General features: G+C 41.8%; 1 protein-coding gene across 1 annotated transcript in view; it reads left to right on the top strand.

Annotated features, from left to right (window-relative positions):
• Positions 1-2,208: 2,208 nt before the first annotated feature.
• Positions 2,209-13,199, top strand: part of CFL2 (cofilin 2) — a 92,120-nt gene continuing 81,129 nt past the window's right edge. Inside the window, exon 1 of the mRNA XM_073554226.1 lies at positions 2,209-2,452. Within this exon, the coding sequence (XP_073410327.1) occupies positions 2,450-2,452 (3 nt within the window). The 5' untranslated portion in view covers positions 2,209-2,449. The remainder of the gene's footprint in view (positions 2,453-13,199) is intronic.

Below are 13,199 nucleotides of genomic sequence, written 5' to 3'. Positions count from 1 at the left end.
AGATGTCTGTCCAGCCTATGTTTGAAGACTTCTATTGGAGGAGAACTCACCACCTCTCGTGGCAGCCTGTTCCACTCATTGATCACTCTAACTGTCAAAAAGTTTTTTCTAATATCTAATCTGTGTCTCCTCCCATTCAGTTTCATCCCATTGCTTCTAGTCTTTCCTTGTGCAAATGAGAATAAAGTTGATCCTTCTACAATGTGACAGCCCTTTAGATATTTGTAGACAGCTATTAAGTCTCCTCTCAGTCTTCTCTTTTGCAAACTAAACATTCCCAAATCCTGCAACCTTTCCTCATAAGACAGGGTTTGCAGACCGGTCACCATTCTGGTCGCTCTTTTCTGAACTTGCTCCAGTTTGTTGATGTCTTTTTTAAAATGTGGTGCCCAAAACTGGACACAATATTCCAGATCTTTCACATTTAACCATGATGTGCCTGACTATTGATGTACATGTATTTTTATCTGCTCCACATGGAGCCTGCATTTCCTTTATTCAACTCTGCCCATAGCGACATCTGCTCCCGCCCCTTGGCGCCTTTCCTGTGTTAAAGTTTCTCATCAAGCGCTACTGCGCAGGCGTGGGTTACCCGCGCCATTTTCTTGGTGGTTTTCCCCTTATGGGCGACATGTTCCACACCTTACATATATCTACATGATTAGTACATAAATTTCCATTACAATTGGTTACACTATAAACAAAATATTTCTGGCTACGTAGGAATCTATATGTGTGACCTTAGTAGTGCAAGGTATCATACCACACGGCCCATACTATATGATTGTTTTATTAAGACTTCTCTATAATAACTTCTTTACTCTGTAATAAGGAGACCACATGTCTTTTGACATTGCAATCAATATACTCTATTGTTGGTTCCCATCTAATTATATTCTCATTCAACCTCCACTTACAGGACAATCCATTGACTCTAAAACATTGTCCAACAGTGAAATTATCTAACCGGTGACTACAATCTCTCTTCTTTAAGGGGTATGATTTCAATATTTACCTATAGAGTGATAGTCTGTCTGCCGCCATGCTTTCCTTTCTCTCTATTTTTTGTCTAAAAATGTCTCCATACTCCCTAATGATCTTTTGGCACATAACTTAAAGATATTCCTCTACGAGATACTTATTCTATGATTTATCCTACATTTTATTGTATATATCTGTTTGTGATTTTTATTGTATATATTTTATTTTTTCAGCGACTATATGATAAAGGCCGTTGTGAGGCCGAAACGTCAAAAATTGTCGCTTCTTCACCGTCCAATAGAAATAAAGATTACCCACTTTTGCAATAATCCACGTGTGCAGTGACTCTATATTTGACTACTTTATGTAGAGCAGTGCTGACAGATTTCCTTTGTGTAAGGGTCCAGTTACACATAGCGACGCTCCAGCGATCCCAACAACGTTACGACCTGGTAAGGATCGCTGGTGCGTCGCTACATGGACGCTAGTAAGCTGTCAAACAGGCAGATCTATTCAATGACGCAGCAACGATCCAGCGATCCGTATAACGACCTCAGCGGTCGTTGGGACCTTGTCACACAGCAGCGATTCTGACGACTCACGCCTGAGTCCCTGAGTTCTGTGTCACCAACGAGGTCGCTTGTCGGCGTCAAACACAGCGATGCGTGCTGGCCAGCGGCACGCCAACGATCAAAAAATTGCCTAGGACATTCGAGCAACATCAGTGATATCCAGCGGGGGGGCAGTTGCCGCTATGTGTCACACGTAGCGAGATCGCTGGCGAGGTCACTGTTGTGTCACAAAATCTGTGACGTTTCAGCGATCTCGCTAACGATCTCGTTATGTGGGATGGGGCCTTAGGGATATGTATCATAAACAGACCATTGGAAAAAAGAGGTGACAAGGTTTTACAAATCCACTTTAGTAGTATCATACTTCCGGGTGGGTGCAATAAAACAAGTCATATTGGTTGCTTTCCAGGTATCCTACAACCACTGAACCACACAGTTTTGCATTCGGAAATGTGGGGGATGTTGAATGCTACAATTGTTAGCTACTAGAGGGACCTGCTATTTCAACTATAACCTAGCCATAAAGAGTTAAGTGTGTCTTGGTGTAGATGACCTAGGCATGGAGCAGCTGTCAGTACAGCATGTGTGCTATGAGCATGAGCAGGGCATTGAGTGACTGGCTGCCTGCGTTCTCCACTGACCCACCCTCCTCTGAACTATATTTCACTTGTGTTCATCAGGCTAGCCTCTCTTTGCCTTTTTTACTCTTCTGCAAGGCTGTCCTTCTACTGTGACTCTCCACATTTCATTTCTGCTCTCCTTTCCTAGTCTTCTTTTCTCCAGCACAGTTCTCTGACACCCTGCTCTCCACATCTTTTACTGGAGTACTTGGCAAGTTTGGAAAAAAAAAGGCGCAACCCCCGGATACGCAGAGCTCTCCTTAAACAAAGCCCAGTATGGTAAGCAACTTAACAAACAATGACTTTTTTTTTTACTTTTGTTTTTAAGAATAAGAAAACAAAATCTTTTGGCAGGATGATTTGTCATTCATCTCTATTATTTTAGAGCAATCTACTTTTAACAATTTGTTCAACAAACCATAATGATTTTTATCTCCTTTTATAGAAACATCCTACATGCAGAGGTGACGTAAAATGTACACATTCCCTTATGACTTTGTGACATTTTCCGGGTCCCCCCCCCATCGTTTCCATAAAGGAATTAGTCCTGACCAAGAATATATACCTTTACTATTAGTCTCACTTGCATTGATACAAATACTAATATCTGTTGGTTATACATTGTAACTCGGTTTGTATTACACAAATAGAAGTTTAGGACGTTCACTTTGAAATTACAATGACCCGAAATGCGTGAGAAAAACTTTCCTGACTTACTAAGTAGCAGGTAATGTAAAAACTGGATCGTTGTAGGAGTCTAACTCTCACAATGACTACAGCATATGTGAGAACGCCTTAAAAGGTCAAGTAATGGAGAATAATCCTTACCATAGTTATTGTTTGACAGGTGGTGTAGACAGAGGGAGAGACTGAAAGAGAGAGGGAGAATGTTCAACTGCTTTCTCCTGTGTGTCAAATTTGTGTTATAAGATTTATGGATTGATGGTAAAGATTATAATTATATAGATGTGTGTACTTATACCAGCATGGTGCTATACAGTGTACTTACATGAATAGCTGTGCAGACATACATACCATGTGGAGAGGATAGTAGACGGCTGTCTGCAGTAGGACTCTTCTGTGCAGGACATACTCCTGATTTACAAATACATAAATGGACTCTCGTTTCGTTGCAATCAGATAGCAATGTTAAAAAGATCACTTTCTGGTCTAACAGAATTGAAAAAGTACCAATGTGTCTTACAGTTTACTTTTTAAAGACTTTTTTCCATTAAAACACTTGGCAATAACGTGTGATTAGTAGGGTCTGACTCCTGGGACTTCTATCAGTCTTGACAGTCATTTTTTCTATTTCTGTATCTCCCTTTCAATGGAGTGTGATTTTGCAGGCTGGGCCCCTTGCCAACAAGTAATTTAAAAAAGAAACCTTTAGATATCTATTTTTTTCTTTACACCATTTATACATGCTTGCAGACTGCGGTTTATGGAATATTAAATAGGGGGTTTGATTTGTTTTCTTAGACCCCCCACTCATTGACATTTGTCATATCCTATAGAGAAGCCAAAATAAGAAACAGCCATAAAAAAACCATATTCATACCATGCTACTCTTGTGTAGACTTTGCAATAACTATGATAACGACCACGGCCTTGAACAACTTCTATTGAAACTACATGGGTGGTACAGTTTTCATAATCCTTGGTTTTCCATAGTGAAGGCTGACAGAGTAATAACACCATTCAAGTAAAGGATGTTGGAGTTTCAACATTCAGGTTACTCGACCAATGCAATGTGTGATTGGTGACTGGCACTGCACATATGGCCAATGCAGCAAAATACAGCGGTAGAAAAACTGCCACAGAGTTCTCCTGCGTGAATGTAACCTATGAGTAAATATAGGATTCTATCTATAGCTGAGGGATTGAGAGTTCCCAAGTGTAAACCATCCACAGAGATTTCCAGAGGATGGGCAAATACCCTTTTATCAACTTTAGCCTTTCTTCATGACTTACTCTATCTTAGGCTATGTCCACATGTTGTGACAAATCTGCAATGAATCCACATGTATTACTATCAGATTTCATAGCAGGCTTGACTGCGGATTTCCCACTACTCCATATACTAAGCACTGAATAGGGTGAAAATCGCAATTAAAATCCGCAATTTTTAATTTTTGTGCAGAATTTTTCCACAACGTTTGACTGGGATTTGGAAAAAAAACATTCGCTTGCATTTTACTGCAAAATAATGCAGATCTGCGGTACGGAATCTGCGACATATGAACTTGGCTTTATACAGTACCACTTTTCTTGCCATAAATACAATTCCCCATGAGAACTCCATGTTAGAAAATGTATATTGAAAAAAAGACATTAGTTTATTAGTACAAACAAATACAAACACGTGCCATGCACACAGTGAACAAGTCTGTAGGACAGTGTTCACACCACCAAAAGACTGAAACACAGAAAAACACAATAAAACGTGTAAAAATACTCTGTTGTAAAAAAGTAACAGTAAACAGCAAGTGCTAGTAAAAAGATGATAAAAAACAGGGTATTTGGTTGATACGTTTTTTTGCAAAAAATGTATACCAAGCCGCTCTACCAAACGTCAAGGTAACCCGTATCAGAGCAGTCCCTATCTGATGTATTTAATAACCTGATCATGTGCATAGTACCTACAGTCATATGTAAAAGTTTGGGCACCCCTATTAATGTTAACCTTTTTTCTTTATAACAATTTTGGTTTTTGCAACAGCTATTTCAGTTTCATATATCTAATAACTGATGGACTCAGTTATATTTCTGGATTCAAATGAGGTTTATTGTACTAACAGAAAATGTGCAATCTGCATTTAAACAAAATTTGACCGGTGCAAAAGTATGGGCACCCTTATCATTTTCTTGATTTGAACACTCCTAACTACTTTTTACTGACTTCCTGAAGCACTAAATTGGTTTTGTAACCTCATTGAGCTTTGAACTTCATAGCCAGGTGTATCAAATCATGAGAAAAGGTATTTAAAGTGGCCACTTGCAAGTAGTTCTCCTATTTGATTCTCCTATGAAGAGTGGCATCATGGGCTCCTCAAAACAACTCTCAAATGATCTGAAAACAAAGATTATTCAACACAGCTTTTCAGGGGAAGGATACAAAAAGTTGTCTCAGAGATTTAACCTGTCAGTTTCCACTGTGAGGAATATAGTAAGGAAATGGAAGAACACAGGTACAGTTCTTGTGAAGCCCAGAAGTGGCAGGCCAAGAAAAATATCAGAAAGGCAGAGAAGAAGAATGGTGAGAACAGTCAAGGACAATCCACAGACCACCTCCAAAGACCTGCAGCATCATCTTGCTGCAGATGGTGTCACTGTGCATCGGTCAACAATACAGCGCATGCATAACGCCTTTTTGTATGACCAAACAACTCAATCTTTGTTTCATCAGTCCACAGGACCTTCTTCCAAAATGTAACTGGCTTGTCCAAATGTGCTTTTGCATACCTCAGGCGACTCTGGTTGTGGCGTGCTTGCAGAAACGGCTTCTTTCGCATCACTCTCCCATACAGCTTCTCCTTGTGCAAAGTGCGCTGTATTGTTGACCGATGCACAGTGACACCATCTGCAGCAAGATGATGCTGCAGGTCTTTGGCGGTGGTCTGTGGATTGTCCTTGACTGTTCTCACCATTCTTCTTCTCTGCCTTTCTGATATTTTTCTTGGCCTGCCACTTCTGGGCTTAACAAGAACTGTACCTGTGTTCTTCCATTTCCTTACTATGTTCCTCACAGTGGAAACTGACTGGTTAAATCTCTGAGACAACTTTTTGTATCCTTCCCCTGAAAAGCTATGTTGAATAATCTTTGTTTTCAGATCATTTGAGAGTTGTTTTGAGGAGCCCATGATGCCACTCTTCATAGGAGAATCTAATAGGAGAACTACTTGCAAGTGGCCACTTTAAATACCTTTTCTCATGATTTGATACACCTGGCTATGAAGTTCAAAGCTCATTGAGGTTACAAAACCAATTTAGTGCTTCAGGAAGTCAGTAAAAAGTAGTTAGGAGTGTTCAAATCAAGAAAATGATAAGGGTGCCCATACTTTTGCACCGGTCAAATTTTGTTTAAATGCAGATTGCACATTTTCTGTTAGTACAATAAACCTCATTTGAATCCAGAAATATAACTAAGTCCATCAGTTATTAGATATATGAAACTGAAATAGCTGTTGCAAAAACCAAAATTGTTATAAAGAAAAAAGGTTAACATTAATAGGGGTGCCCAAACTTTTACATATGACTGTATATGAATAGGATTCAGACAATTGATTTCTTGTTTTTACAAGATTAGGGAGGTTTCCACCCCTTCCTTGTGGGCCATGCACATGAAAGCCTTTCTCTGTAGCGAGTCCACATCAGACATTATCTGTCTGAATACTGCTCATATAGGTACTATACACATGATCAGGTTTTGAAATACATCAGTTAGGGACTGCTCTGACATGGGTTACCTTAACTGTTGTGAGCTCATTTTCTCGTTCACCTTTGATGTCCGATGAACTCCCTCTGCTGGTGAAAGGAGGTGGTGAAACTGATTTGGATGGGAGAAACCTGTCACCTGAACAGGTGGATTGAGATTGGACATCCGGAATCTCTGAGTGGATATAAGGCAGCCGACGACCTGTAGGGTTGCTGGTGCTTTCTCTGCTCTGAGCTCTGGCGTCCAGTTCAGTTCCTGTCTTCTAAAGCTAAGTTTTGCTCTGTTATTGTTCTATGAGATTTTGTCTGATTTGCTTAGTTTTGTGTTCTGCCAGCCCCGGCTGTGGCTCTGCTGAATTTCCATTTTTGTCCCTGATCGGTTAAATCTCTTTTGCTCTGTCTTCAGAATATATCGGAGTGCTGATATAGGGATTTTGAAGTCTAGTGACTTCAGGGCCGTTTTTCCTATCAGACGTGTTGGGACATTTTTGGCAGGGTTTTTGCGGATTGCAGCCAGCATCTTTTCTGTCCTTTCCTATCTAGTTAGTTGGGCCCCATCGTTTGCTCTGCCTGTCTTTCTGTCTGTGTTTGTGTTTTCATCTGTTTTCACCGACAATACATGTTCGGGGCTGTCTATTGCTTTGGGGTCTGCTCTGGGGCAGTTTAGATTTCCCCTTTCTTTCTTTAGGCTCACTTAGTACTCCGGCTGTGAAGAGGTGTCTAGGACCACCGTAGGAATGCTCCACAGCTACTGTTAGTTGTTGTGAATAGGATCAGGGGTCTGCAATCCGCTAGATACCAACCTCTCCGGTTTTCTGGACTTAGCTTGCATTTTTGTTTATTCCTCCTCCGGTGACTCATTCATAACAGAATCACTAGCCATACCGCAGATTCTAAGGTACTCAATAGCAGGAAAGAATTGTAAAAAAAAAGTGTCACAATTTTTTTTTTTCTTTTTTTCTAATGTATATTTTTTCCTCTTTTTCTCTGGGGCCGTAGGAGGAATTTTTTTTTAATGGAGATTAAGCAATTGTCTGATCATGTGGAGCAGCTCGCTGCTGAAGTGAGGGGAATTTCTGCCTATCTTCCTCATTCACATGCTGCTGAACCAAAGATCCCTACTCCTGATGTGTTTTTTGGGGATCGGTCTAAATTTTTGAATTTTAAGAATAATTGTAAATTATTTCTTGCCTTGAAGCCTAGCTCATCGGGGAGCTCTGCGCAGCAGGTTAAAATTGTCATCTCTTTGCTGCGCGGCGATCCCCAGGATTGGGCGTTTTCTTTGACACCTGATGATCCTATTCTAACTAATGTGGACGCATTTTTTCAAGCCTTGGGGATGTTGTATGATGAACCTAATGTTATTGATCAAGCTGAAAAAGCCCTGTTGACATTGAGCCAGGGTCAGAATTCTGCAGAGTTGTACTGTCAAAAATTCCGAAAGTGGGCGGTCCTTACTACCTGGAATGATGGTGCCTTGGCAGCCCTCTTTCGGAAGGGTCAGAAACCGTAAAAGATACTATGGTGGGATTTCCTGTTCCCTCTGGTCTTGACGATTCTATGTCATTAGCCATTCAGGTTGATCGGCGTTTACGTGAACGTAAAATTACACGTGAAATGTTGCCACGTGTTGAACAAATGTCTGAACCTATGCAATGTGATAGAGTTTTGTCTAGGGCGCAACATCAGGAGTTCAGAAGGCGTAATAAGCTGTGTTTTTTCTGTGGAGATGCCTCTCATAATATTTCTATCTGCCCTAAACGAGAGAAACGTTTTGCACACACATTTGCTGTGGGTGGTGTACAACCTAAGTTTCTTCTGGCAATTACTCTGATCTGCTCCCTGTCCACATTTTCCGCTAAGGCTTTTGTGGATTCAGGAGCGCCTCTGAACCTGATGGACTTGGATTTTGCTAAACGTTGTGGGTTTCCTATGACACCTCTGCGGACGCCTATCCTTTTGAGGGGTATTGATGCTACTCCTTTGGCGAAGAATAAACCTCAGTTTTGGACCCAGGTGGTAATGCAGGTCGCCCCAGACCATCAAGAAAATTGCAGATTTTTGGTGTTGCATAATTTGCATGATACCATTGTTCTGGGGTTTCCCTGGTTGCAAATCCATAATCCAGTTTTGGATTGGAAATCTGTGTCTGTGGTGAGTTGGGGTTGTCAGTGTGTTCTTAGTGACACTCCTGTTTTCTCTACCTCTCCCCAGTCGCATGATATTCCTGACTATTTGGCTGATTTTTATGATGTATTTAGTGAGAATAAGTCTGCGTCTTTTCCTCCTCATAGGAGTTATGACTGTGCAATTGAGCTGAGCCCTGGGTGTAAATTTCCCAAGGGTCGACTTTTCAATTTATCTGTACCCGAGCATGAGGCTATGCGATCTTATATTAAGAAGTCGTTGGAGAAGGGTCATATTAGACCATCCTCTTCACCCTTGGGTGCTGTTTTTTTTTTCGTGGCCAAGAAAGATGGTTCATTAAGGCCTTGTATTGACTATCGTTCCCTCAACAAAATTACTGTTAAATATCAGTATCCGTTACCCCTGATTTCTGATCTACTCTCCAGAGTTAAAGGTGCTTGCTGGGTTACCAAGCTTGACCTCAGGGGGGCCTAGAATCTCATTCGCATTAAGCATGGGGATGAATGGAAGACGGCGTTTAATACTCCGGAGGGACATTTTGAGTACCTGGTGATGCCTTTTGGGCTCACTAATGCCCCTTCTGTCTTCCAGTGCTTCATGAATGATATTTTCCAGGACTTTGTGGATACATTTTTGATCATCTATCTGGATGATATTTTGATCTTTTCCAGGGATTGGGACTCTCATGTGGAACATGTTCGGACTGTGTTCCGGATTTTGATGGAGAATTCCCTGTATGTTAAGGGGTCGAAATGCCTTTTTGGTGTACAGAGGATTTCATTTTTGGGATTTATTTTGTCTCCGTCAACTATTGAAATGGACCCGGCCAAGGTACAGGCCATTTATGATTGGGTTCAGCCCACTTCTTTGAAGGCCCTCCAGAAGTTTTTGGGTTTTGCTAATTTTTATCGTAAATTTATAGCTAATTTTTCTGGTATTGCCAAACCATTGACTGATTTGACTAAGAAGGGTGCTGATGTGCTGAATTGGTCTCTAGAGGCTGTTTCTTCCTTTCAGGAGCTGAAGCGGAGGTTCACTTCTGCTCCGGTTTTGCAGCAACCTGATGTCTCACTCCAGTTTCAGGTAGAGGTGGACGCTTCTGAGATCGGTGCAGGAGCTGTTTTGTCCCAAAAAGATCCGGTAACATCTAAAATTAATCCCTGTGCTTTCTTTTCCCGAAAGTTCTCCCCATCTGAACGCAACTATGATGTGGGGAATCGGGAACTGTTAGCCATGAAATGGGCATTTGAGGAGTGGAGACATTGGTTGGAGGGAGCTAGTCATCAAGTCGTGGTCCTCACTGACAAGAATTTGATTTACCTTGAGTCGGCCAAACGCTTGAATCCTAGACAGGCTAGGTGGGCCTTGTTTTTCACATGTTTTGATTTTGTGGTCTCTTTTCTTTCGGGCACTAAGAATGTCAAGGCAGATGCCCTCTCTAGGAGTTTCTTAGCTGATTCTCCTATTATGACCAAGCCTGCTACCATCTTAGGTGAGGGGTAGTTCTTTCTGCCATCTCGCCCGATTTGAGACGTGCTCTGGAAGAGTTTCAGGAGGACAAACCTGAGCGTTGTCCCATTGGAAAATTGTATGTTCCTGACCAGTGGAGGAAGAGTAATGTCTGAAGTTCATTGCTCCGCATTGGCTGGTCATCCAGGTATTTTTGGTACTAGAGATTTGGTGAGTCGGTCTTTTTGGTGGCCCGCCTTATCTCATGATGTCAGGAATTTTGTGCAGTCCTGTGGGACTTGCTCCCGGTCTAAACCTTGTTCTTGCTCTAGTGGGTTGTTGATGCCTTTGCCGGTGCCCAGGAGGCCATGGACCCATATTTCAATGGATTTTATTTCTGATCTGCCTGTCTCTCAGAGAATGACTGTTATCTGGGTGATTTGTGATAGATTCTCTAAGATGGTCCATCTTGTACCACTCCCTAAGTTGCCAACTTCCTCAGAGTTGGTGCCCTTGTTTTTGCAACAGATGGTTCGCTTGCATGGGATTTCTGAGAACTTTGTATCTGACAGAGGAGTTCAGTTTGTCTCTAGATTTTGGAGGACTTTTTGTTGCAAGCTGGGAATTCAGTTGTCCTCCTCTGCGTTTCACCCTCAGACCAATGGGCAGATGGAGAGAACAAACCAGACTTTGGAGTCTTATTTGATATGTTTTATCTCTGCTGATCAGGATGATTGGGTCTCATTTTTGCCCTTGGCCGAATTTTCTTTAAATAATAGAGCTAGTTCTGCCACTTTGATGTCACCTTTTTTTGTAACTTTGGGTTTCATCCTCGATTCTCTTCAGGGCAGGTGGAGTCTTCTGCCTGCCCAGGTGTTGACACTGTGGTGGAGAGAATGCACCAGATTTGGGACCAAGTGGTGGATAAGTTGTCTATCTCCCATGAAAAGGTCCAGCGGTTTTCCAACCGGCATAGGACCATTGGTCCCCGGTTTAAGGTGGGTGATATGGTTTGGTTGTCATCAAAGAATATCTTTATGAAGGTGGCTTCTCCAAAGTTTAAACCTAGATTTATTGGACCTTACAAGATTTTGGAGATTCTTAATCCGCTCTCTTTTCGATTGGCTCTTACTGTTACATTTAAGATCCATAACGTGTTTCATAAGTCTCTGTTGAAGAGGTTTGTTGAGCCAGTAGGTCCTGTGGTGGCACCTCCTGACCCTGTATTGGTTGAAGGTAATGTGGAATATGAGGTTGAGAAGATACTGGATTCTCATCTGGCTAGACGGAGACTCCAGTATTTGGTTAAGTGGAAGGGTTATGGCCAGGAGGATAGTTCTTGGGTCTCTGCATCTGATATTCATGCCGAAAGATTGGTTTGTGCTTTTCATTAGGCCCATCCTGATCGGCCTGGTGGCGTGGATGAGGGTTCGGTGACCCCTCCTCAAGGGGGAGGTACTGTTGTGAGCTCATTTTCTCATTCACCTTTGATGTCCGATGAACTCCCCCTGCTGGTGAAAGGAGGTGGTGAAACTGATTTGGATGGGAGAAACCTGTCACCTGAACAGGTGGATTGTGATTGGACATCCGGAATCTCTGAGTGGATATAAGGCAGCCGACGCCCTGTAGGGTTGCTGGTGCTTTCTCTGCTCTGAGCTCTGGCCTCCAGTTCAGTTCCTGTCTTCTAAAGCTAAGTTTTGCTCTGTTATTGTTCCATGAGATTTTGTCTGATTTGCTTAGTTTTGTGTTCTGCCAGCCCCGGCTGGGGCTCTACGGAATTTCCATTTTTGTCCCTGATCAGTTAAATCTCTTTTGCTCTGTAGGGTTTTTACGGATTGCAGCCAGCATCTTTTCTGTCCTTTCCTATCTAGTTAGTTGGGCCCCATCGTTTGCTCTGCCTGTCTTTCTGTCTGTGTTTGTGTTTTCATCTGTTTTCACCGACAATACATGTTCGGGGCTGTCTATTGCTTTGGGGTCTGCTCTGGGGCAGTTTAGATTTCCCCTTTCTTTCTTTAGGCTTATTTAGTTCTCTGGCTGTGAAGAGGCATCTAGGACCACCGTAGGAACGCAACACGGCTACTGTTAGTTCTTGTGAATAGGATCGGGGTCTGCAATCTGCTAGCTACCAACTCCTCCGGTTTTCTGGACTTAGCTGGCATTTTTGCTTTTTCCTCCTCCGGTGACTCACTCATAACACTTGACGTTTGGTAGACCAGCTTAGTATACATTTTTTTCCAAAAAACGTATCAACCAAATACGCTGTTTTTTATCATCTTTTTACTAGCACTTGCTGTTTACTGTTACTTTTTTATAAGAGTATTTTTACACGTTTTATTGTGTTTTTCTGTGTTTCATTCATTAGTTTATTAGTGAAAAGTATTTTGCTTTTGTTTTTTCTTAATGGATGTGGTTCTAAAAACACAAATGCTACATGCACCCTTGGAATCATTAAAAATATTTGTGTGTACATAGCACCTCGGGTGTTCAAGGTTGATACAACCATTGTTACAAGACTACAAATAAATGCCTTTGTGTAGCCATAAATTATACTTTGTGCTGCAATCATGTATTACTTCCCTCCCTTTCCCTTTTTACTACATTCTTATGGAGCACCGTAGAGGCCCATGGGTAGAGCAGGTCGGTGTTATTCATACACAGCATGTTATACTGTATATTCCAGCCATGGCAGTGCAACAGAGGGATGATGAGGCACATAAGCCGCAGCATACATGGCAGAAAGTGAGAAACACCCACTGAGCACTGAACCTGCAGCTGCTGAAGCATGTCAGAAAAATCAGTTTTTTGGAAGATAAAAAGGGAGCACAAAAGAGAACATAACAGACACACAGCTCAGAGCAGCATCCCCTCCCCAGCTCACAACACATACATATTGAATGTATCCCCTTTTGGGTTCTTTAGAAAATAAACTTGCTTTATGGTTGTTGAAAGTTATGGTTAGTTTAGCCCCCACACCAAAATGTTAACATTGGTT

Source organism: Dendrobates tinctorius, unplaced genomic scaffold (assembly GCF_039654945.1).
Source record: "Dendrobates tinctorius isolate UK_male_01 unplaced genomic scaffold, ASM3965494v1 ptg000208l, whole genome shotgun sequence".
Lineage (NCBI taxonomy): Eukaryota > Metazoa > Chordata > Amphibia > Anura > Dendrobatidae > Dendrobates > Dendrobates tinctorius.
The sequence above is the reverse complement of the archived record's forward strand: the minus strand, read 5'-3'. Positions and strand labels throughout refer to the sequence as shown.